At 38.4% G+C, this 23210-nt stretch overlaps 3 protein-coding genes across 5 annotated transcripts in view; 2 read left to right on the forward strand and 1 right to left on the reverse strand.

The window, feature by feature from the left end:
- The window catches only part of LOC103910208 (sorting nexin-16-like), a 39124-nt gene extending 20967 nt beyond the window's left edge, over window positions 1-18157 (reverse strand). Inside the window, exon 1 of the mRNA XM_073923138.1 lies at window positions 18075-18157. The gene's annotated coding sequence lies outside the window, so the exon portion shown is untranslated. The remainder of the gene's footprint in view (window positions 1-18074) is intronic.
- The window catches only part of xpr1b (xenotropic and polytropic retrovirus receptor 1b), a 573636-nt gene that overhangs the window by 508512 nt on the left and 41914 nt on the right, over window positions 1-23210 (forward strand). The gene's annotated exons all lie outside the window — the stretch shown is intronic.
- LOC137487415 (adhesion G protein-coupled receptor E3) lies at window positions 1059-22592 on the forward strand. 3 transcript variants are annotated; one of them, XM_073923054.1, is made up of 17 exons: window positions 1059-1187; window positions 5089-5145; window positions 5730-5768; window positions 6141-6185; window positions 7685-8047; window positions 9255-9286; window positions 9490-9567; window positions 10643-10832; window positions 12889-13005; window positions 13101-13282; window positions 15272-15436; window positions 15513-15719; window positions 18100-18332; window positions 19747-19813; window positions 19900-19991; window positions 20428-20590; window positions 22089-22592. In XM_073923054.1, the coding sequence occupies exons 2-17, from the start codon at window positions 5124-5126 to the stop codon at window positions 22170-22172; spliced, it is 2079 nt and encodes a 692-aa protein (XP_073779155.1). In that variant the 5' UTR covers window positions 1059-1187; window positions 5089-5123; the 3' UTR covers window positions 22173-22592. The 3 variants fall into 3 exon arrangements, with proteins under 3 accessions (XP_073779155.1, XP_073779157.1, XP_073779159.1); XM_073923056.1 differs by lacking the exon at window positions 1059-1187 and having other exon boundaries at window positions 5017-5145; window positions 7685-7807; window positions 7883-8047; XM_073923058.1 differs by lacking the exons at window positions 1059-1187; window positions 5730-5768; window positions 6141-6185; window positions 7685-8047 and having other exon boundaries at window positions 5017-5145.

Below are 23210 nucleotides of genomic sequence, written 5' to 3' on the forward strand. Positions count from 1 at the left end.
CCAGAAAAAGAATTGATCCGTTCACCTTTCGAGTCCTCTATCGGGTCGGAGTCATTCGTTCATCACGGTGCAATCACATGCGTTTAGAGTCGGAAAAAGATATGATCCGTTCATCTCTCGACTCCTCAGGTTCGAGTCATTCTGTCACGTGATGAACGAACGACTCAAGAACCAGAAGACTGGCTCAGACTGTGTACTTTGGTTAAGATTATATGTGATTGTCAGTGTAACGCGAATGAACCACTGACATTTGAAGACATGAAGAGGTGAGCTGAGCAAAGAGACAACATGCCTTCATAGACAAAAGAGCAGGTAAACATTGAATTATTATTTTCTCCTTCTTATATTCTATTTATGACTTATTTGTCGTGTGATCACCCTTTCGGGCTAGATGTCGATGTGTTTGGAAGCAATTTGTAACATTTTAATAATATTATGGCAAATCGAACCAAACGAACAAAATGACTCGAAAAAAGATTCGTTCATCTCGATGAACGAGACTCGAAGATCCGATTGAGCAAAATGATTCGAACTTCCCATCACTCATTATTAGTAATATTTAGTTTACATATTAGTACACCCCATATTCTTTTTATATGTATCTATTTTGTGTCTTTTTTATATGTGCTACTCTTAACAGCGCTATATAAAAAAAGGATATATTAGTAGTAGTAGTAAAAAAGACTGGTGTCATGTTAAGGTGATAAAAGCTAAAACTGGGTCAGAAACTATCCAGAAAGCATATAAACTTACTGTAAAAACAATACATGCAACATATTATCCTACAGTATTCACTTTAGATCATAAACAGTTCAATCATTCACATTTCAATTCATTTGTTGCAAGTAAACTATAAACCTGTTTGTCTAGGCAAAATTTCCCAACACCCAAAATCGTAAAACATGTAAATAATAGATTCCTGTGAATCTCTTCAGTTCAGGAATAAATATTTGTCTTCTGTATGAATAGCAGCTATCGATATTGTTGCCCGTTGTTAGATGTGTGACCTTTGAACTTTCAAATCAATAATTATCTCAATGTTGTGTATTAATTTGACTATGAATTTGAATTGGAGCAGGAGGAGATCAGAACACAAAGTGTGTTTCCCTGGGCATATGCTGTCATTTAATCTTCAACACATTTAGATGTGGACAAGTAAAGATCATTTAAAGATAAACCAAGAGCAGGTAAGACATTCTTAAAATACTTGAATGAAATGGAGAAAAAAACACTTTAGTTATACCATACATTGTTAATTGTTACAGTTTTTGTTTGTTTATTAGTCTATGATAATGAAGTTTTATCTTTTTGTTATTTTGTTATATTTATTTTGAATGTTTTATGTTACTTTTAATAATTAGGGTTATATCCCTAATATCAAATGACAGTTCATAGTGCCAAAACTGTAAAGGGCTGCAAAGGCAGAAAGCTAATTCTGGCATTCAAAAAAAAAAAAAAATTAAAAATACTTGAGTACAGATTTCAGTCTGTGCTTTAACTAAAGTGTTAACACTGCTTGTTTTTTATTTAGTTTTTTTGTCAGTAAAAAAAATTTTTAAATATCCATTATCTCCTGCATGATGAAAAAAATATGCAAACAATTAGAATCAGCATGGGCGGTTCATTCCGCTGTGGCGACCTCGGATTAATAAAAGGACTAAGCTGAAAAGAAAACGAACGAATGAGTGAATAGAATCAGCATCATTGTCATAGTAGTTTATGTTGTTGTTCAGTCGAAACGTCGCAAAAAATAGAGACTGTTTCTGAAATGGTTTGCAGATAGTTTGCGGACATTTTCAAGTTGGCACTATCTTTATAAATAATCTGCATATTTGCATATCTAAAAAGCTACATTCTCTCTTTTAAAGTCTAAAAAATACACTATGTGGTTCAACAGTCAAAGTATTTGTCAAACTGCACTCATAAACTAAAATAAAATGACTTTTGCTGCATTTTGAAACTACTTAATTAAAATGAGTTGAAACGACACAATTCTTTAGTTTTTTGGGGGGGACAACTTGATTTATGTTCAACCCACTTAAATTAACACAATTAAGTTAGTTTAATCAATTTGTGCAGGGGCAATATGAAGGAATTTTGAGGAACCCAACATTTTTTACAGTGTATAGAGCAGGGGTGGCCAAACCCTGTTCCTGGAGAGCCACCTTCCTGCAGATTTCAGTTGCAACCCATATCAAACACACCTGCCTGTAATTATCACATGGTGTTCAGGCCCTAATTAATTGGTTCAGGTGTGTTTGACATGGGTAGCAACTGAAATCTGCAGGAAGGTAGATCTCCAGGAACAGGGTTGGCCACCCGTGGTGTAGAGAGTTTCTAGAAATAAAATAAACCATTTGAAATTGAACAGTAGAAATGTGACTCCATTGTGCTTTTCTATTGGAGTGCAGTAAGTGCACTATTCTGTGCTTCTGAATGGCTGTAGGTTTCTGTGGTATTTCATCCGGTTCAAACAGCAAAATTGCTTATCACTACAAATCTTGTCACATAGCGTGTTGTTAGGACACGTGGTTACAATGTAACCTGCTCATCTAATGTTTACGTTCGTAATAACACATGTGAAACTCTGAATCTGCATCTTATTTTGGAGGCTACTACAGTCTACCAGAGGTTGCATTTCGGTTGCGGGTACATGGTTTGGGAGCCTTCCTGATTGAATAAATCAAATATGCGGTTTTCCACCAAGACAACCTGGGGTGCTGAAATGTAATTGGCTAAACTGGCATTGGGCGGGTTAAAAGAACCAAAACAAAGACAGACGTTCTGGCACATAACACATATTTTCAAAGCAGAATATCTGACTTTAACATTGTTTTATGTTCACTTAGTTTGTTTCTTTCACATCTGCAAGTAGTCATGGTATTTTTATGCTTTAGAAAAGTCAAAAACTTACGTACAGCACCTTTAATAATCATTGCAAATTCTAAGGTTTTTACTGAATTTTTCCTCAACTGGGGTAGGAATTTAAATATTGAATTCTTACTTTTCTAATAATTTTTTTGTCACTTAATAATCCTTGCTTTAAAGTGTAACAATTTAATTTAGGTACAAAAATAGACTTTTTGTGAGCGATGACTCATATAATTGACTATTTGTCCAAAGAATTTAACATTTCTTTAATATCTGACCAAGATGTAGATTGATAAATATTTAATTGTGAATATAACAACTTTAATATACACTCGCCAGGCCACTTTATTAGGTAAACCTATCCAACTTCTCGTTAACGCAAATTTCTAATAAGCCAAACACATGGCAGCAGCTCAATGTGTTTAGGTATGTGGACATGGTCAAGACGATCTGCTGCAGTTCAAACCGAGAATCAGAATGGGGAAGAAAGGTGATTTAAGTGACTTTGAATGTGGCATGGTTGTTGGTGCCAGACGGGCTGGTCTGAGTATTTCAGAAACTGCTGATCTGCTGGGATTTTCACACACAACCATCTCTAGGGTTTATAGAGAATGGTCCGAAAAAGAGAAAATATCCACTGAGAGGCAGTTCTGTGGGCGCAAACGCCTTGTTCATGTCAGAGGTTAATGGAGAATGGCCTGACTGCTTCGAGCTGATAGAAAGGCAACAGCAACTCAAATAACCACTCGTTACAACTGAGGTCTGCATAAGAGCATGTCTGATTGTGGAGGCCTTTTGAGTACAGTCAAGCCTTGATTAAGAATTCAAAGGCCCCTGGGCACAATGTCTTGTAGGCCCCCTACCTAGCTGCTAGTTGAATTAAAAAATTATATTAATGTAATATTTTTTTAAATAAAATTAATCTGTTATGTATTGCCCGCATTTTTTAAATAAAAGATATAGTAAATATATTTCTAGTCTACAAAGATTTGAATTGTTTTTAAAGCATTTAAAGCATACTTCGAAAAAACTAATATAACTAGTCAACTTTTTGTTTTAATTAGATTTTAGGTTTTAAGTGTTTACGTTCACTGAAGCAGTACTACAAATTTCAATTTAAGGGTATTTTAATGTATAACTACTATAACGTAAACTTATAATGCATATGATTTGGATAACACCTCTCCAATCCAGTTCTATGAATCTGAGTCCTCCATAATACACACACCTATTATTGATTCCTACTTGTCTTCCTCGTGATGAAGAGTAGGCAAAATCTGATATGTAGTGGGGGTAAAAAAGAAAAACGTGTTCATCAGACGCTGGATTTGAACCGGGTTCATTGCCATGCTCTTTATGAGCTACGCCAGTCATGCTGCTGATTGTTGCGCTCTTTATTTATGTTGTCTCTGTCAATCAAACAGTGATGGGCATGATTCACTCAACTAGGTTATTCTAACGAGGTGCGCTATTTGCACTTAGCCTAAATAGACACTCCAAAATCTGCATTATTCCCCCTCGCAAGGGTTAATCCAGCCCTGAGTACAGTGAACTCATTGTCATGTTCAAGAAACTAGTCTGAGATGATTTACACTTTATGACATGGCGCGTTATCTTGCTGGAAGTAGCCATCAGAAGTGGGTCCACTGTGGTCATAAAGGGATGGACATGGTCAGCAACAATACTCAGGTAGACTGTGGCGTTGACACGATGCTCAATTGGTACAAATGAGCCCAAAGTGTGCAAAGAAAATATTCCAGACACCATTACACCACCACCACCAACCTGAACCGCTGATACAAGGCAGGATGAATCCTTGCTTTTATGTTATTGATGCCAAATTATGATATTTTCTCTTTTTCAAACCATTCTCTGTAAACCCTGGAGACGGTTGTGCATGGAATCCCAGTAGATTACCAGTTTCTGAAATACTCAGACCAGCCCGTCTGGCACCAACAACTTAAATCACCTTTCTTCCCCATTCTGATGCTCAGTTTGAACTGCAGCAGATTGTCTTGATCATGTCTACATGCCTAAATGCATTGAGTTGCTGCTATGTGATTGGCTGATTAGAACGGATTGGAATGCATTAACGAGCAGTTGGACAGGTGTGCCTAATAAAGTAGTCACTAAATGTACATTCTGGACACATATGTAGCACACAGCTCATTTGTTTCCCCTTCCCTCTTAACTGTAATGTCCCCTGAATCACTTTAGATAAGGAGAAATACACTGGAACTCCAAAACTGACAATGGCTTTCTGTCTTCATGAAGGTGAGTATAAAGGTTGCTTCACATTCTGTCCAATGCATTTTCACACTAGAACCACCGGAGGTCGCTGTATTCCTAAAATCGCCAGTGCGGGAAAATTTTACCCAGAACAAATTTTGTTTAGAAATTACAAAAAAAATTCACTGTTTCACTGTTTTTGCCATTGCTAACTGTTATGAGTAGGTTAAAATATCAAAATTTGAGCCATCATACTCTGATGCTTAACTTATTTCTCCAAACTCGCCATTCATTGCATTTTGGGTTTTTAATAGCCCTACAAATTGCCTTCTTTTAGTCATTGCGACTTTATTCATTTATTATAACCACTATCTCAGTGGGTGAAATTAAAAGTAACAGTCAATGGTTAGTAATTTCATACAAAAGCAGTGCATAAAAACAAGCATTTTTATATTGGGTAAATTTGACCTACGCTGGAGCGTATAGGTATAAATTTTTATCTAAACAATTTTTAATATCTGGGAATGAAGGTCTGTTATGTACATTTGAATAACAGCAATGGGTAAAATTGACCTCATGGTGGTTAGCATTAAAGCGGATTTAATTTTTCTTTTTATATTTCACAACAGGTTTTTTCAAAGTTCAGGCTATCATCTCTGTTGTGCTGTGTAAGTCACTAAGCTAAATAATTCTCCTTGGCATTGAAGGGATAGTTCACCCCAAAAATGAAAATTTACTCATTATTTACTCACCCTCAAGAGCTTTTTCTTCTTTTGAACACTGAAGAATATATTTTTAAAGCTATAAACCTTTAACCACTAATTTCCATAGTAGGAAAAACAAATACTATGAAAGTCAGAGGTTTTCAGGTTTCCTCAGAATATATTCTTTTGTGTTAAACAGAAAAAAAGAAACTCAAACAGGTCTAAAACAAATAAAGCGTGACTAGATTATCACTGAATTTTAACTTTGGGGTAAACCTCCCCTTAAATGTTTTGTATTTTGTTGATTAATTTGTGTTAGTCTTTTTTTTATCTAAGATGTCCTGGCATCTGCAACTGTCACACAAGAAACAACCATAGGTGGTAAGTTTTTTTGCTGTGATGTTAATAAACGTGCACAAATGCACCGTTTTCTACTGTGGCCTAGTAGTGCACAACACAACATTAAGATCACAACATAACAATATTAAGATCAATGCACAACAACAATAAAATCACAACCCAAATACATTTCAAAAAGCAAACACTAAACTTACAACACGATGACATTAAGATCACAACGCAATGACATTAGGATCACAACATGCTCCGGCCACTAGGTGGCAGTTGGTTCACAAACAGGCAATTGTGTGCACATCTAACAAGTATTCATTAATTTTGGTGACATTGCAAATCGGTATCCCAAAAGTAAAACCCGCTTTTTGCCTCTTGGAAGCAGTGTTTTGTATTAAATTTCTTGTGGCGTCTTGAGGTAATCTGTTTCACTGTAACTCACCATTCAAACAGGAAAAGTAATCAGTGTTTCACTGCCACCAAATGTTTGGAAGCATTTCCAATGTGTTGTTAACCTAATGGGCTCTTTTTTAATGATCTAAGCGCAAAGTCTAAAACGCATGACGTAAAACCATTAAGGGTGTGTCCAAATCAACTTTTGCTATTTTAAGGATGGAAAAATACAGGTTTCACTAGCGAGAAAACAGTTTAACAGACCATCTACAGCACAAGAATAGAGAAGCCGCCTCCATTCGGCCTCTTTACTTTCTCTTTATTTCTACACTTTACTCCTTTACTTTACATCCAAACACAAATCCTAATTGTATGCCCTATATGGTGATACATATGTCTCAAAAACCTGACAGGTGGACAAATCCAAACTTGCAGATAATAACTAAAAACTAAATATGCAGATAATAAATAGCAATGCTAGTAATAATATCATTATATAAATGTAAATTGTCATGATTAAACTGAAAAAGGCCCCCGAGATGAGGCATGGAGGCAGTGGTTTTAATAGTTATGCAGAAAATAATATTTTTTGTAATATTTTAATCCTTTAATTTTCTTCATGAGATATTTGTGTATTGCTGTAAATCCTGTGTGAATAAAGCAATGTGTATGCATCTGAACACAAATAGGCGCTGGACTAGACCTGCTTTTAGATGGTCAATGGCGCAGTTTCAGTTTTTCAAAATAGCATTGCGCCAACAATGTTCCTTAACACACCTCATTTCTAGACCAGCACACCTATAAGTCCACAAAGTGGCGCGAATGGATTTACTATTTAAACAACATGGTGGAAAATGTGAAAATTAGAGCTGCGGTGTTCTGAAAATAGCAACAAATCGTGCCAAAAACATCTTGCACCTTATTGCGCTGGGTGTATGATAGTCGGAGCCAAAGAATGTTTGCTTTCTAAAATGTCTTTGTGTTGTCAACAGCTGCCAGTAATGTTCATTTATATTGCATACTCAAGATTCTGCTTCCCATTTATGGTGTGATGTTTTATTAATGCTATTAAATACATAAAAGTATGATTTAAAGAAATAATAAAGTTATAATTTTCTAAAATATTTTCAAAACAGTTCATCCGACTGATCCCTGCTACACATACACTGAACTGGATGATCCATGGAGAAACATCAGTGAAACGCAATCCTCCCAAACGTGTGGCACATGGAGTGGCTGGTATCGGCTTTTGATTAATGGTCTGAGTGCTTATATCCCAGACATGTGTGTTGAGGACTTCATCTGTGGCTCATATGTCCCATTGTGGATTCGAGGTGGACACCCTACAGTAACGGATGGAGTTGTCGCTCGGAATGTCTGCACTCATTGGAATGATTCCTGCTGCTGTTACCAGTTTCCCATTGCAGTCAAAGCCTGTCCAGGCAATTATTTTGTCTATGAGCTGAATGATCCGATTTTTTGCTCCGCCCACTGTACAGGTAATTAATTACATTTACATTGAGCTTTTTTTAAGTCTTGAGTGTGGCAGCACGCATAAAGCAAAATTTAACATGCATAACAACAAAGCCAAACGGGGGATTATAGTCAAAGTCCCTTTAAGGCAAGTCATTTCACTCGGCGACCATCTTTGAAACTCTTGCTCGGGCTTTATATCTTAATGGGGAATTCTCTAAAACTGTTAGCCAAGCTGATCCGTGTATTATCCATTTAATTGGTTGTTCAATTTATTCTGAAAAACGAAACACCAGAAAAACAGTCAGTATTTCGTTTTTTTTTTTTTCAGTTTGTTCTGTAGGCACAAAAACAAAAGTTAATCTGTTATCCTGTTTTTAAGTCAATTCAAGAATTCACACTCAGCTCATGATTTAAACATAGCTTGTTTGGCATGCTGTTGTCCCAGGAGAGAGCTCTGAGCTCAAGGGATCCTCGGGCCCAGGGCTCCCTCTCTCTCACAGGGCAAGGGGAGATTGAGCTCAGGTCAATCTCAAAACTCCCCCGCTGCTGAGGCTAAGGTGAACTTCCTGAGAGTAAGACATTTTGAAAAAAATGTAAGCATATTATATTATGGAGCATATTTGAACGTTGGGAGGAAACTGGAAAACCCGGGGAAACCCACACGGACACAGGGAGAACATGCAAACTTCACATAAAAATACCAGATGGCCCGGCACTATTGGTATTCTGGCTGTGAGGCAACAGTGCTACCATGCTGCCCTTTCTGGATAAAGGTGAAAGACGGGGAGGAGTGGGGTTTATTCCAGATGAAGATAGTTGTCGAAAGGAAATGAGGATATATAGTGACTTGAGATCCTTTGATTGGAGGATCGTGATTAGCTAATGTGGGCCAGCTGGGTCAATCATGTGCCCGTGCTCCTCTCGAAATTAGTTTAATATAAAAAAAAAGCATACAATGCAGCCTCTGGTGGATTTACATGAGAACAGCAGGCGCGAATGGCACTTGCGGAAGAAATTCAACATCTCAAAAAGCATACACAGCGGCCTCTGGTGGATTCACGAAAACAAAAACTGCAAACAAACGTCACTCCTGGGACGTATTTTGCTGTCTCCAGAAATGTATACAGCAGTACATAATCACAATGAGCATTGGTTGGTTGTTTTTGGCAAGTGCTTAAGTTTAATGGCTTGTTTTATTATTGTATTCATGTTGTTTTTCTTTAATTGCAGATATAAATGTGATACTGCAGGAATCATGCACCGTAAGTTGAGTTTCCGAAAACTGAATTGGACTTAAGCACCTATAGAAGTCCAAGTATAAAAAGTGCAAAAGTATACATGTTTTAATGTCAAATATAAATGTGCTCTCCTATTTAAAACTTTCTCAAAAACCCATATGGTCTGCTCTTTAATACATAAACATGATTAAAATTGTAAAATTCTGCCTTCTCTATCGTGATTTCAGAATCAGACTCCTGAAGAATGTCTGGAAGACCTTCTTGAGCAGATAGACAGCATCACAGCTGAAGTGCTTCCTTTGAATGTAAGTCAATTTATTCAATTGAAAAATGATAAAACAATCATATGTAATCATATTAACAATTGAAGTCACAATTATTAGCTCTCCTGTGATTTATTTTATTTTTTATTTTTCCTTTTCAAATATTTACCAAATGATGTTTAATAGAGAAAGGAATTGTTCACAGTGTTTCCTATAATTTTTTCTTCTGGAGAAAGCCATTATTTTATTTTGGCTAGAATGAAAGCAGTTTTTAATTAAAAAAAAAAAAAAAAAAAACATTTTAGGGATTTTATCATTATGCCTCTCAAGCATTCTTTTTTACTTAGTTAAGCCTTTAAATGTCACTTTAAGCTGAATACAAGTATCTTGAAAATGTCTAGTAAAATATTATGTACTGTCATCATGGCTGTCACGATTACTAGCGATCATTTCCCATAAGATCGCTGGTTTGCACCTACAATAACCATGGACTACAAATCTGCCATTTCTGAACTACATATTCATACATGCACTCCGGTCACACTCACACATGCTTCCTCATCTAGACTGATTACATTCACACCACCTGAGGATTGTCAGAGACTGATTAACACACTCTATTTAAGCCACACATTCACCCCTTCAGTTGGCCGAGTCTTGTTATCTGTCACTAGTAACTCTACAACGCGTTTTCTCAGTCTTGTTATCTTGTGTACCGACCGTTAGCCTCTGTCTTTGCCTGCCTTTCTGACCTCTAGCCTGTATTCGACTGTGATTCTAGACTGTCTCCAAATACCTGTTTGCACCTGTGTTGACCATCGCTTGCCTGACTTTGAATAAACCTGCATGTGGATCCAAAACTCCAGTTGTTGGTGTTACTCCCCGTCGTTACAATGGCAATGATAAAATAAATCAGTTATTAGAAATGAGCTATTAAAACTATTATGTTTAGAAATGTGTTGCAAATATCTTATTCTGTCAAAATGAAATTGGGGACAAAAATACAAAGGGGGGGCTAATAATTCTGATTGGTTTTAATTCTGATACAAATGACATAATTTTGTTTTATTGGCTCTGAAGTTTATATGTAACTTTATGTATTTGTTCAATGCTTTAGACTGTGACCAGCCTTTTAAATATGGTCCTTGAAGCTACAGAGAAGATTCTAGAATCACCACAATCAGCCAGTCAAACTGAACTCGCCTACTATGGAAACAGAGTTTTAAAAACCAGCGAGAAACTCATTTCTTCATTGGTGAAGCCAACAAAAACAAGTGCCAATGTCAGTTTTACTCTTAGTTCTGTAGGTAAGTGGAGACGCAGTTATTCTACACACTCAAAAATTATTGTTCAACTACTTATTTAAAATAAGCTGAAACATTACAATTCTTGAGGGTTTTTTTGTACAACTTAATTCTTTTATGTTAAATCCAATGTAAAAATAAATTTTACTTAATTTATTTGTGCTGGGGGCGACACGGTGGCTCAGTGGTTAACACACAGCAAGAAGGTCGATGGTTTGAGACCCGACTGGGCCAGTTGGCATTTCTGTGTGGAGTTTCAATGTTCTCTGTGTTGGCGTGGGTTTCCTTCGGGTGCTCCAGCTTCCCCTACAGTCCAAAGACATGGGGTATAGGTGAATTGAATAAACTGGCCGTAGTGTATGTGTGAATGAGTGTGTATGAGTGTATTCCAGTACTAGGTTGTAGCTGGAAGGGCATCCGCTGTGTAAAACACACGCTGGATAAGTTGACAATCCTTGATGAACAAAGGGACTAAGTAGGAGGAAAATGATTTGTGCTGGAACAACATGAAGGAATTGTGTGGAACCCAGCACTTTTTATGGTGCATAACTTTTCAACCCGTTACCCCCAAAATTATAATGCCAGTGACTCATGACCCCCAATATCCTCTGAGGCGGTTATAAATATATAAACCTAACACACCGGCGCACATATACCAATAGGCCCAAGTCTATATTTCATTTAATTTTGAAGAACACCACTCGGAGACCATCCTCTATGTTCAGTTGTGGCCTGTATTTATGTTTAATGTACATGAGTGCTGAAAAGATGTCTGAAGTTTAACCTGGTGTCTTAAAATCAATGTGCTGTGTCTTTATTATTACATAATCACCCCAAGGGTCGCAAAAAATGGAAAGGCTGATGGCTTTTTATTTGCATGTTGTTTCTTTTTAATGCAACCAGTAACTACCATTTTTTTCTTCTGTAGGTTATGGATAAAATATGGTAATTCTAGTAGTTTAATAAAATTTATTTGATTTTTGTAAATCCCCAAGCAACCTCCGTCATTGTCTCATGATCGCCTGGGGGGTCCCGACCCCCACTTTGAGAACCACTGCTATAAGGGGCTTTGCATAGCAGCAGTGGATCAAAGGTGGCGAACAATATTAAATTGTCTATCAATACTAAAAGCTCTTCCCATTGTCCAAATTCCCTCAAATTAGACATTCATTATTTTAAAGTTGCATTGACCGATGGAGCTTATGGAGTAAATGGAGCTGTAAATTTAAGTACAGCATTTTTGCTCTAAGTCAAGATGACTGGTGATGTTTTCCTCCTCAAAACCATGAAAACAAAACAAAAACACGACTCAGACTACATTTTTATTAATTCATTTTATTTTCGGCTTAGTCCCTTTAATAATATGGGGTCGCTACAGCAGAATGAACCGCCAACTTATCCAGCATATGTTTTACAGAGCGGATGCCCTTCCAGCTGCAACCCATGACTGGGAAACATTCATACACACTCATTCATACACATACACTAGCTTACCCAATTCACCTGTACCGCATGTCTTTGGATTTGTCGGGAGCACACGAAGGAAACCTATGCGCACACAGGGAGAACATGCAAACTCCACACAGAAATGCCAACTGACTCAGCCCAAGCTTGAACCAGTGACCTTCTTGCTGTGAGGCAATCGTGCTACCGATTGCGCCACCCCTATTTTAAAGCTAGTATAACAATATACAATACTGGAAATAAATATACAGCAAGGTAAATGGAGCTGTAAATGTAAATACAGTATTTTTCTGTATTTTTTTTACAGTAAGTTACTGGCAGTAGGTTACTAGTAGATTCTACAGGAAATTGTTAATAGTATATAATTAGATGCTGCATTTAATTTCTCCTAGACAACATTTGATGCTACAGTATTGGTTACCGCTTAACATCCAATCATAAACTTGGAGTGTTCTGGGGTTATACAACACTGTTTTTACTATTTTACCTAAATCAAACCTTTAATAATAAAAAGTACTTTTTATTGATTGACTGATGAGAGAATGAATACAGAAATGATTGTTAAGTACCTATAACATTGTTTGTTTTTAATCAGAGGGACGAGTCTTTATGGTTGGACCACATGTCACATTTGATGAAATCCCTCCACTGATCACATCAAATTCCTCTGTTGACATCGATCTTGTTGGCATTGCCAAAAACAACAATGAAAGTATGTGATTTAATAAGGGAAAAAAAAATGGATCAATTTAGTTTTTTGTAGTATTTTATAGTTTTCATATTGAAGCCACTGTTTATGTCTAACAGAATCAGCTGCTGTGGGTTTTATGAGCTACATCACAATGGAGAATCTACTGAAGGCCGACTTCTTCAACACAACAAACAACACGATTAACACCATGATGTCCACTGTGATCTCGGTTACTCTTCCAAAGACCACCAACACTAAACTCACCAAACCAGTCAACTTCACCTTCAGACACATCCGAGTAAGAGACTGAAATGTGTTTTGTCCAACATAAGCACTGATGAACATCTAAAAGCGTCTAATATTTAAAAAATAAGTACTGAACGCATTACAGTTTTTCTCAGAAAACATTTCTAAAGGTGCCGTTGAGGTGAAATTTTCCCCAGATGTTAGTAACAACAACAAACAAATGCAAATAAAACAACTTAGTTTACATCTTAAATTTTGTATAATAAAAAAAAGTTCAGAAAGTCATGTTACAAGAATGCAAGTAATTATTTTAGAAGATTAATTATTATTATTTGACTGTTTCTCGAGATTGAATCCTCATAAAGTTCTCAGAAAGTTTCTTATGATTATGACTTGCAAATTGTATATATATTTAACGGCGTGATCTTTTAACCTGCGTCCAATCCCGGCTAACTTCCGGAAAGGAAGAGTAGCCAATAGCGTTAGAGATAACAAATAAACCAAGTCCCGCCCCAGGACTGACAAAAATCCGAAATGTTTCGCCCGAGCAGAGAGAAGAACCAGCGAGCAAGCGGAGAGAACTGATCCCGCACGCGCGCTGTAGGCATGACCTCGCTCGCAAGAGCGTACATCGTGCGCACAGATGATGATGAAGATCCCCTGTGCGCTCGCGAGCTGTAGTTTTCTCGCGTGTAGACCTGTAATCTGCTCACGGTTCACTTCTCCTCGCGCGCAAACATCACCGCTGTGCTCGATTAATATTGGCATTGATATGCCGCCATAAATAACCAGGAGGAGGAGTCATCGAGATCTACCTGAGCTCAAACTCCTCCCTCGCCTTGCAACGGGAGGGAGCCCAGGGCTCGAGGATCTTATAAGCTCAGGCCTCTCTCCCGAGACAGCACGCCAAACAAGCTTTATTATCAATCATCAGCTAAGTGTGAACTCTTGAAATATTAGCTGCTTGTCACGAGATGGAGAATCACAAAACACAAAAATCCATGTGCAGCAATTTATTGACAAAAACAAAGGAGTTTCCTAATCTTGCACAGGAACCTCAAGCAAGACACAAAAATCTAGAAGTCCAGGCAAAAGAACTGACAAAAAAATCCAAAAATAAGCAAATACAAAAACAAGGTAGGAACGCCAACAAAAACAATCAAGAATCCAAAAATCTGCAAATACCAAACTGGGCACAGATGCCAACAAAAACAAACAGGAATCCAAGAATAAGCAAATACAAAACTAGATAACCAAACAAACATATCAGACATGAGGGGGCAAAGAAAATCCTAAGGCAACTGAAACACAAGACAAAAGGGTTTATAAAGACAGGGCTAAATTAACAAACAAGAGACAGCTGTGACAGGACACAATCAGAAGTGCAAAGGGTTATAGGAAATTTAGTTAAACTACATAACAAGCTAGTGCCCTCAAGTGTCCAAAAGAGGGCGCTGCAACATGTGACACTGCTTCAGTCCAACATCTACATTAGCAGGATGATGAAGATGAAAAGGGTGGACATTTCAGCAAGACAATCATCCAAACCACAGCCAAGGAAACTCAAATGCTTTCAGAGAAAGAAAATCAAACTGTAGAATGGCCCAGCCAATCACCTGACCTTAGACCAATAGAAAATACAAATTAAAGATCAGATTTGATAGACGAGACCCACAGAACCATCAAGATTTTTACAATCTGGTGAAGTCTGTGAAAAAAAAAGCACACCTGAGCAATGCATGTGACTTCATTCTCCATATGAGAGGTGTTTTTAAGCTGCCAAGATTACAAAGCCTTTTATACAAAGTACTAAATACATTTCAGTAGTTCAAGTACTTTCTCCTTGTGTCATTCCAGAATTTTTTTATAATTTTTTTTGGTTTCGTTTTGTTTTTATGTTTGTATTGTTTGGGTTTTTACCAAAATTTCAATTCCCTGTCAACAGCTCCTTTAGAAATATTATTCCCAGGAAAAAACTTGACATGTTCAATATTTATTTTCCCCATTATACTCTTATGATCATTTCTCCTTCACTCTGCAGAAGTTTGACCCCAGCGGTTCTCTGTCCTGTGTCTACTGGAATAGCAGCGAGTGGATTGTAGATGGTTGTTCAGTTATAAACACCAACAGCATCTTCACTGTGTGTTCCTGTGTTCATCTGTCCACATTCGCTCTCATCATGCAAACCAGCAGCCGTCCTCCAAAGGTACCAGAATATTTCTAGCGAGCGTTGAAGATGCAGCACAGCTTTGGCATTTATGCTCCCTGACATGTTTTCTCAGAGCAACTCAATGCTGGATCTGCTGAATTTGATGTGTGTGATCGTGGGGCTGCTGTTCTTCATTTTGGCCCTGTTGACCTTTGCTCTTTGTCAGTGGAGTCCTGGAGTGAATAATGTGGCTCGAATCAACATCTGCATCAGTCTGCTATTGGCTCACCTTCTGTTCCTGCTCACACAACTGTTACTGAGCCGCATTCACCCTAAGCCGGTGAGAATGATGGAGAAGCTCTACTCCTCAACACAGCCTTGCTGAGGGTCATCATAACCCTGAAATCATTTTTTTTTTCAAAGGGCCACGAAAGCCCCCTGCCTCAGCAGTGTGTTTTAACACCTCTAGTTTGAAAGAAGTCCTGTTTAAGTAGGAGTGTCGGGGGAGGGAAAGAGGAAAGGTTTTGCATAAAAATGGGAGTTTCCGTTTGGGCACGTGCTGATTTTCACAGAGGCAAAACGAACACAGACGCATGGGAGAAAGACAGTGACTGTGTATAGACATTAGTAATCGAATTATTTATCAAAATATTAGTTCCAGCAGTCTAGTACTTTCACTTTCATTCAGGAACATATCATGCATGCCCCCGTGACAAACGAAATATTGTATGGGAGGAACTGCTGGAAGAGTGTAGTTTTAATGGAATGTTTGCTACCGCACGGCAAATGAGTAAAAAAAAAAAAACTCCACATTTCCCGGTAACTTAGATGCACTCGGTAGGTAGTATCAGAAAGTTGTGTGTGTATAGACTACCATGTCACAAAATGCGGCAAAAATCCTACACAACTGTAATAGTTTGATTAAGGTGTTTACATGTTTACATTCGAAGAGCAGCATTTACAGCGGATCTTTCAGCCCATAATATTGTAGTGATAATAATGTACTGTAAACTTAGTAACTAAATCATTTTGACTGAGGTATGTCTTTAAACAATAAAAGAGTACTGCTGCTACTTCCCAAATGTGTTGAGACAGCACAATCCACACCAACTGGAACCCCGTTTTAAAACTGAAATGCATTAGTACTTTCAAGAAGTGTGGGAAACCTGATCAACTTCCCCAAAAGTTTACTTTGGTAAGCTGTTTGAAACTGCTGAAATGAACTCAAAAAGAGAAAAAAAGGAGACGAGCGGCAAACCGGGATTTCACCATTTCCATATAAACAAAAAGCTTTCGGGTAAAAAAATATTTCTTACAAGCATCTTTTTGTTGTGTGCACTGTAGTCCACACGTGAGTCCAGCTGAGCTCTCATAGCAAGGAAATGAAAACAAAACCTTTGTTGCAGCACATTTATAAACGCAACACTGACGACCCGTGTCTCCAAACAATTCTTCTTCTTCCGCTTCCGCTTGTTTGTTGCATCTCTGCCGTCTGAACTCTGTAACAGTAACAGCCTTTAAAGCTATCATGCATATTAATGAAGTTGCACTTCATACACAATAGAGTGCGCTGATTGGTTTGAACCAAGCCTCTCTCATGAATTAATGCTGCACACTCAAACACGTCACGTTGTACTGGCCGCTACTGACAGCTAGTCTTCATGCTGCAATACATGCAAGGATCTAATCGGCGTGGCGCAGCTTAAAAAATTTCCCGTTTCAAATGGGAAGAAAGAATTTGCTTGAAATAACGCAAAACAACCCAATTTCATTTTTTTTTTGTGAAATATATGTGTCCTAATAGTGTTTATAGCAGAGTGGAACAGATTTATGACTGTCAACATCTCAAAAAATAAGTTTTGGTGTTTCGTGACCCTTTAAAGAATAATAGAAGTCTAAAAATAGTCGTCTTGGCTAAAACAAGACTAAATTTGGGCTGTCACTTAAAATCTAGACTAGCCATCAAATAAACAGAAATGTATGACCACACATATAAAGTCTGTCTAAGCCAGGGGTGTCAAACTCAATTCCTGGAGGGCAGAAGCTCTGCACAGTTTAGTTCCAACCCTGCTCCAACACACTTACCTGTAGGTTTCAAACAAGCCTGAAGGACTCAATTAGTTTGATCAGGTGTGTTTAATTAGGGTTGGAACTAAACTGTGCAGAGCTGCAGCCCTTTTGGAACTGAGTTTGACACCTGTGGTCTAAGCTGTCTGTTTGGCGACGAGTCTAGTTTTGGGTTATTCTTAGGGCGTACTCACACTATGTACAGTTGCCTTGAACTGGGCAGAAACACACTTGTACCCTCTCCCGTCTACCCCCACGCCCCGCACTCACATTGCATTCGAGCCTGAGCACGCTTATGTAATCGATGATGCGCTGTTCAGTTTATGGAGCGCTCTCGCTCAGCACAGTGAAGATTTCTTTAGTTATATCATTTTAGTCCTTTGTGATGCAGTGACACACGGTCAAATATTTCGGCAAACTGATCAAACACTTTTGATACTTATAAACAATCATAAAGTCCTCGTGCTGCAGGAATTAGGAGGTTTGCCGAAGGTGCAGCTGTCGTGCAGTGAGGGGTTTGCTTCTTTAATATTCTAAACAGTTTGCATTAATTGAACAGTAAGAATGATTAATAAATCCACATGAAACAGTCCCTTAAAAGTCAAAGAAGAACTTTGTTTGATTGTACCTTAACCATCTCTCATGGTCTCCAGGTGTTGTGTAAGGTGATGGCCGGCCTTCTGCACTTCCTCTTTCTCTCTGGCTTTGTGTGGATGCTCATTGAAGCTGTGCTGCTCTTCATTTGTGTGAAGAACCTATCACAGATCAGGTCTAAAAAGAGGGAGGTGCTTAACAGTGGATTCCTGTGTGTGATTGGATATGTGGTTGCTCTGGTTGTGGTGGGCGTGTCTGCAGCAGTGGTTCCTAACGGCTTCGGCAGTGAACGGTGAGTTTACTTCTAAGGCTGGTTTATACTTCGGCATCGAGCGTCGTTGTGCCTTTATACTTCTATGTGCTATTTGTGTTGCTCTGCAATAATACTTCCGAAAGTGCAGTAGGTTACGTTATGTTCCTCTGTATTAATTTTCCTTGCTGGTGTTTTGATTTTTCTGAATGTTACCTTAATGTACAAGTAGCTAAAACTCGCTCATTTAGATGCAGGAACCGGCGGACAAACAACAACTTTAATCATAAGGTAAACACAAAACAAAAGTTTTCATGCGGAGCTCCTTCATGGGACTCGACGCTTGTAAACACTCGCTCGCTTTCAGCAACGCCCACACTCATAACTGCTACCAAGCCGACCAATCACAGAGCTTGTGCTACGTGTCGCTGTGATTTGTAGTTTAATTTTTTGAGAGGTGTGCGTCAGCGTCGGCATCAGCCATGGCGAGGGCTATAAGACCACACAAAGGTGGCGCTAAAGGATACATCTGTGCTTGGCGCAGAAGTATAAGGCCCAATCCCAATTCTACCCCTTAGCCCTTCCCCTTACCCCTCGGTTTGCGCATTCACGTCAAGGGGTACGGCTGTCCCAGTTGGCTTTAGCTAGAAGGCGTAGGGCTAAGTGGTAAGGGTGTATAGCCCTTCGAATGAAGAGGACACTCACTCAAATCCAATGGGTAAGAAAACTACCCAGAATACACCAGCTACAACAGCAGTATTGCTGAACCCGGAAGTAGATCCACAATTTTGTAATTTTTATCATTATTACGATTTTTTTACGACAAACATGCACGCTTTAATATATATTTATAACCGCGTTCGTGTTTTAATGTCATGCTTTAAAAAAAAAAACACTAAATTTCACGATCTATAATCTATAATCATTACTCCTGTACAGCACTCCCACAACATTCTGACACTCAGTTACACTCGAATACCCTGTCAGAAAAGTCTAGGGGCTGAGAATGAGCTTTCTGTTATATAATTAGTGTTGTTTTGGTGTTTTTACATTGATGAATATGGCCACTGTGTAAATACACAGTACTATCTTATTGCCACATTAGATTGTTATAACATAATATATGCCTTCAGTGATTTCCTGAAGATAAATACCAAAAAATAACACAACTGGAATCACTACAGCAGTCGCGATCGTCTGATCTCATATGAAGCAAGAGATTGCGATGACATCTGATGACGCGTGCAGGTGCTGTGTTGGTGTCCCAATTTTTAGGGGTAAATTTTGAAGCCCTTCCCCTTAACCCTTAGTTGTAAGGGCCAAGGGGAAAGGGAAGGAGTAGGGGTACAAAAACAGAATTGGGATTGGGCCTAAATCAGCTTTTAGTTTCAAAACTCATGACCTTCAGCCATGTTTGCTCAATTGTAATCATTTGGATGCATCTTCCTCCAAACAGATGCTGGATTAAAACGGATGAAGGCTTCATCTGGAGTTTTCTAGGGCCTGTTTGCGTCATACTATCTGTAAACACTTTTTTGCATACTTAAATATCTTTAATTTATAGGGAAAACATTTTGATTAATACTGGGTTTTTTTTACTATTTTGCAGTTGAACATGATTCTCATGATTATCATCGGCTTCAGTCTAAACTCAACTCTTATGAAATTGAATGCTGAAGTTTCACAATTGAAACAAACCAGGTAACAAATTATGTGATTTGATCATTCATTTATTCATTTTCTTTTTGGCTTAGTCCCCTTATTCATCAGGGGTCACCACGGCGGAATGAACCACCAACTTATCCAGCATATGTTTTACACAGCAGATGCCCTTCTAGCTGCAACCCAGTACTGAGAAACATCCATACACTCTCGTTCACACTACGGCCAATTTAGTATATTCAATTCACCTATTGCGCATGTCTTTGGACTGTGGGGGAAACCGGAGCACTCTGAGGAAACCTATACCAACATGGGAAGAACATGCAAACTTCACACAGATATGCCAATTATCCCAGCCAGGACTCGAACCAGCGACCTTCTTGCTGTGAGGCATCAGTGCTAAGCACTGAGCCACTGTGATGAAATCCAAAATGAAATGTAGGCTATAAAGATGACGCTTCTAATTTCTCCACAGGATCATGGTGTTTAAAACAATCAGTCAGTTTGTGGTGCTTGGTTGCTCCTGGATTCTTGGTTTCTTCACTGAGAGCAGTGAGGTGCTGGAGATCATCTTCCTGATATTGAACTCCCAGCAGGGAACCTTCATCTTTCTGATCTACTGTTTCTTCAATAATGAGGTCAGTCATTTACTCAGTACCAGTTTTATATCATATCACATCATATTCCAGGTAATATCTGTAACTGCACTTGCATTTCTCTCTGAAGCTGAAGTCTTCAGATGAGCCTAGAAATCCCCAAATTAAACTTGAACAGAGAATTCCTTTCACACATAAGTTTAAATATTGTAGCAAAACACATTAAGCAATGTTACAGCTTTGTGTGTGTGTGTCTCTTTAAATGCAAATGAGCTGCTGCTCTACTCCTTAAAGTTCCCAAGGGATCAAAACTAACCATATGATTTTGTTAGCTCACATTACCAGTTTTGTTTGCCACAATTAATCTGTGCATGTCATTAAGAAAAAAAAAGTTTGCCCTTCTAATATTTAATTGAAATCTGAAAATGCACTTCCTGTTTTTGTCACATTGGCTGTTTCTCAGTATGCGTTCTTCAGCGGTCTTGCGTCCTCGTGTTCTCGTGCAACGTCATCATCAGCTGCCTAAGTTCAGTTCTAATACACAAGACCACAAGAACAGAGCAAACTTCCCGAATGTGTTCTTGATATCGAGGACACACCGATGCAGACTTGAACACCGATCTTGCTCTAGAAGAAGTCATTGCGTTTCTGTGTGGAGTTTGCATGTTCTCCCTGCGTTCGCGTGGGTTTCCTCCGGGTGCTCCAGTTTCCCCCACAGTCCAAAGACATGCGGTACAGGTGAATTGGGTAGGCTAAATTGTCCGTAGTGTATGAGGGTGTGTGTGAATGTATGTGTGGATGTTTCTCAGAGATGGGTTGTGGCTGGAAGGGCATCCGCTGCGTAAAAACTTGCTGGATAAGTTGGCGGTTCACTCCGCTGTGGCGACCCCGGATTAATAAAGGGACTACGCCGACAAGAAAACGAATGAATGAATGAATATATTTTAAAAAGAGGAAAAACAATAAATCATTGTATGAATGCTGTAATGTTTACATAGTTTTTTATTTAAAACGCGTGAAGGTCATGTGACCATCAGGAAGAACGCAGCATCTTATTTCCCACTGGACGCGTTCTCTGTTCTCATGGCCTCCTGAGTTCGTTCTTCCGAGGACGCCTGGCAAGACCGGTCTTCACAAGAACGCAAGTCCGTTCTCTGCATTCTTTGTAATTGAGAAACAGCCTGTGTGTCAGCATAGTGGCAGATTCAAAAACAAGACTAACGTCCTATGCTAATGAGGTAAAGATCATCACTAATGGGTGGGGCTTACTCCATCTGATGACACGTCCAAAGAGAGATTGTCAATTAAAGTGTTTCTGCAGATAGTTTTTATGAAGTGTGATTATAAGACATAAAATGAATACATTTTTACCAGTAGAAGCTGGTTATATTCACAGACTGTTGCCACACAACTGTGCTTGAACCCCTTATAAAAGTCGTTTTTGCATAATAGGTCCCCTTTAAAACATATTATATTATAATGAATATGTTTTTGAGGTTAAAGTGATCGTCTGAACTCTTTCTGTCTCCTTTTTGTCCAGATCAGACAGCAGTATTGGAAGTGTTTCACATCTCTTTGCTCTCGACGCAAGACCAATGAAGGCACAAAAAATGCCAAGGACTAAAGCATTCATGTTTGGGAAATCCTGTTAAAATTCCATCATAATGGAATCAATGTATACTAATGTTAAATCGTTCATTTTCCTTCGGCTTAGTCTCTTATTTATCAGGGGTAGCCACAGCAGAATGAATCGCCAGCTACTCCAGCATATGTTTTACGCAGCAGATGCCATTCTGTAAACAATCAATTAGGCTAATGTCGTTTTGGTTTCATTTTATAATTGTGATATCGCTTTTAGTCTTGATGAGATGTTTGTTTTGTTCAAATGTGATTTTAATTGGGGTCCCAATATATTTGTGTGTTTAGTGAATTCTAGCATTTTATTATACTTTTGGATATTATTTAGTAACCAATGTATATATGTTTTCAGCTTTTGTAAGTTTCTGATCAGTTTAAGCCACATTTATTATAAGTTGAGTAAAAAGCAAACACCCTCACCATCTTTCATCATCACGCACTTATGAAATGATCCTGTAATTCAAGCTTGAGTTATAAATAAATTGCGAACATGTTTAATGAAGTGTATTTGTGTATTAAGTGTATGTTTTGCCCTGGAAATCCTCGATAGTTGAGATCATCTCTTCACAGGTCTTGGATCCCATCAATGGCGCTGCACAATCTCTAGAGCAGGGGTGTCCGAAGTCGGTCCTGGAGGGCCGGTGTGCTACTGACTTTAGCTCCAACTTGCTTCAACACACCTGCCTGGAAGTTTCTAGTATAGACTGATTTCACGTGGCTGCCATTTTCAAAAGCCAAATCGAGGCTGCGGTGGAAAGAAATCCAGAGGTATCATTGGGAGTTACATAGGAATGTTGTGTAACTCGCTATATATCTTATCAGCGAAAATAAAGTGACACAAATTTATAATTTCTCCGCCTTCCAGGTGACCCGAAGGTCCGTTCTGAATGAATATGTAAAAAGGAATATCAGAGCTCATTATCAGCTAAGGGAAATGGCACTAGTTAGCAAACGTTTTCTTTCCCAAACACACATTTTAGATGCCATTTATCAAACTCGAGTTAATAAACTGAATCTTTCACTA

Source organism: Danio rerio, chromosome 2 (assembly GCF_049306965.1).
Source record: "Danio rerio strain Tuebingen ecotype United States chromosome 2, GRCz12tu, whole genome shotgun sequence".
In the NCBI taxonomy this organism is placed as follows: Eukaryota; Metazoa; Chordata; class Actinopteri; order Cypriniformes; family Danionidae; genus Danio; species Danio rerio.

Excerpts from the sequence above, each read along its gene's own strand:
- LOC137487415 (XM_073923054.1), top strand. The coding sequence starts at position 5,124 with ATGGCTTTCTGTCTTCATGAAG. Across the intron at positions 15,720-18,099 it reads GCCGCATTCACCCTAAGCCG|GTGTTGTGTAAGGTGATGGC; the intron begins GTGAGAATGATG and ends CATGGTCTCCAG. Across the intron at positions 19,992-20,427 it reads TCACAATTGAAACAAACCAG|GATCATGGTGTTTAAAACAA; the intron begins GTAACAAATTAT and ends ATTTCTCCACAG.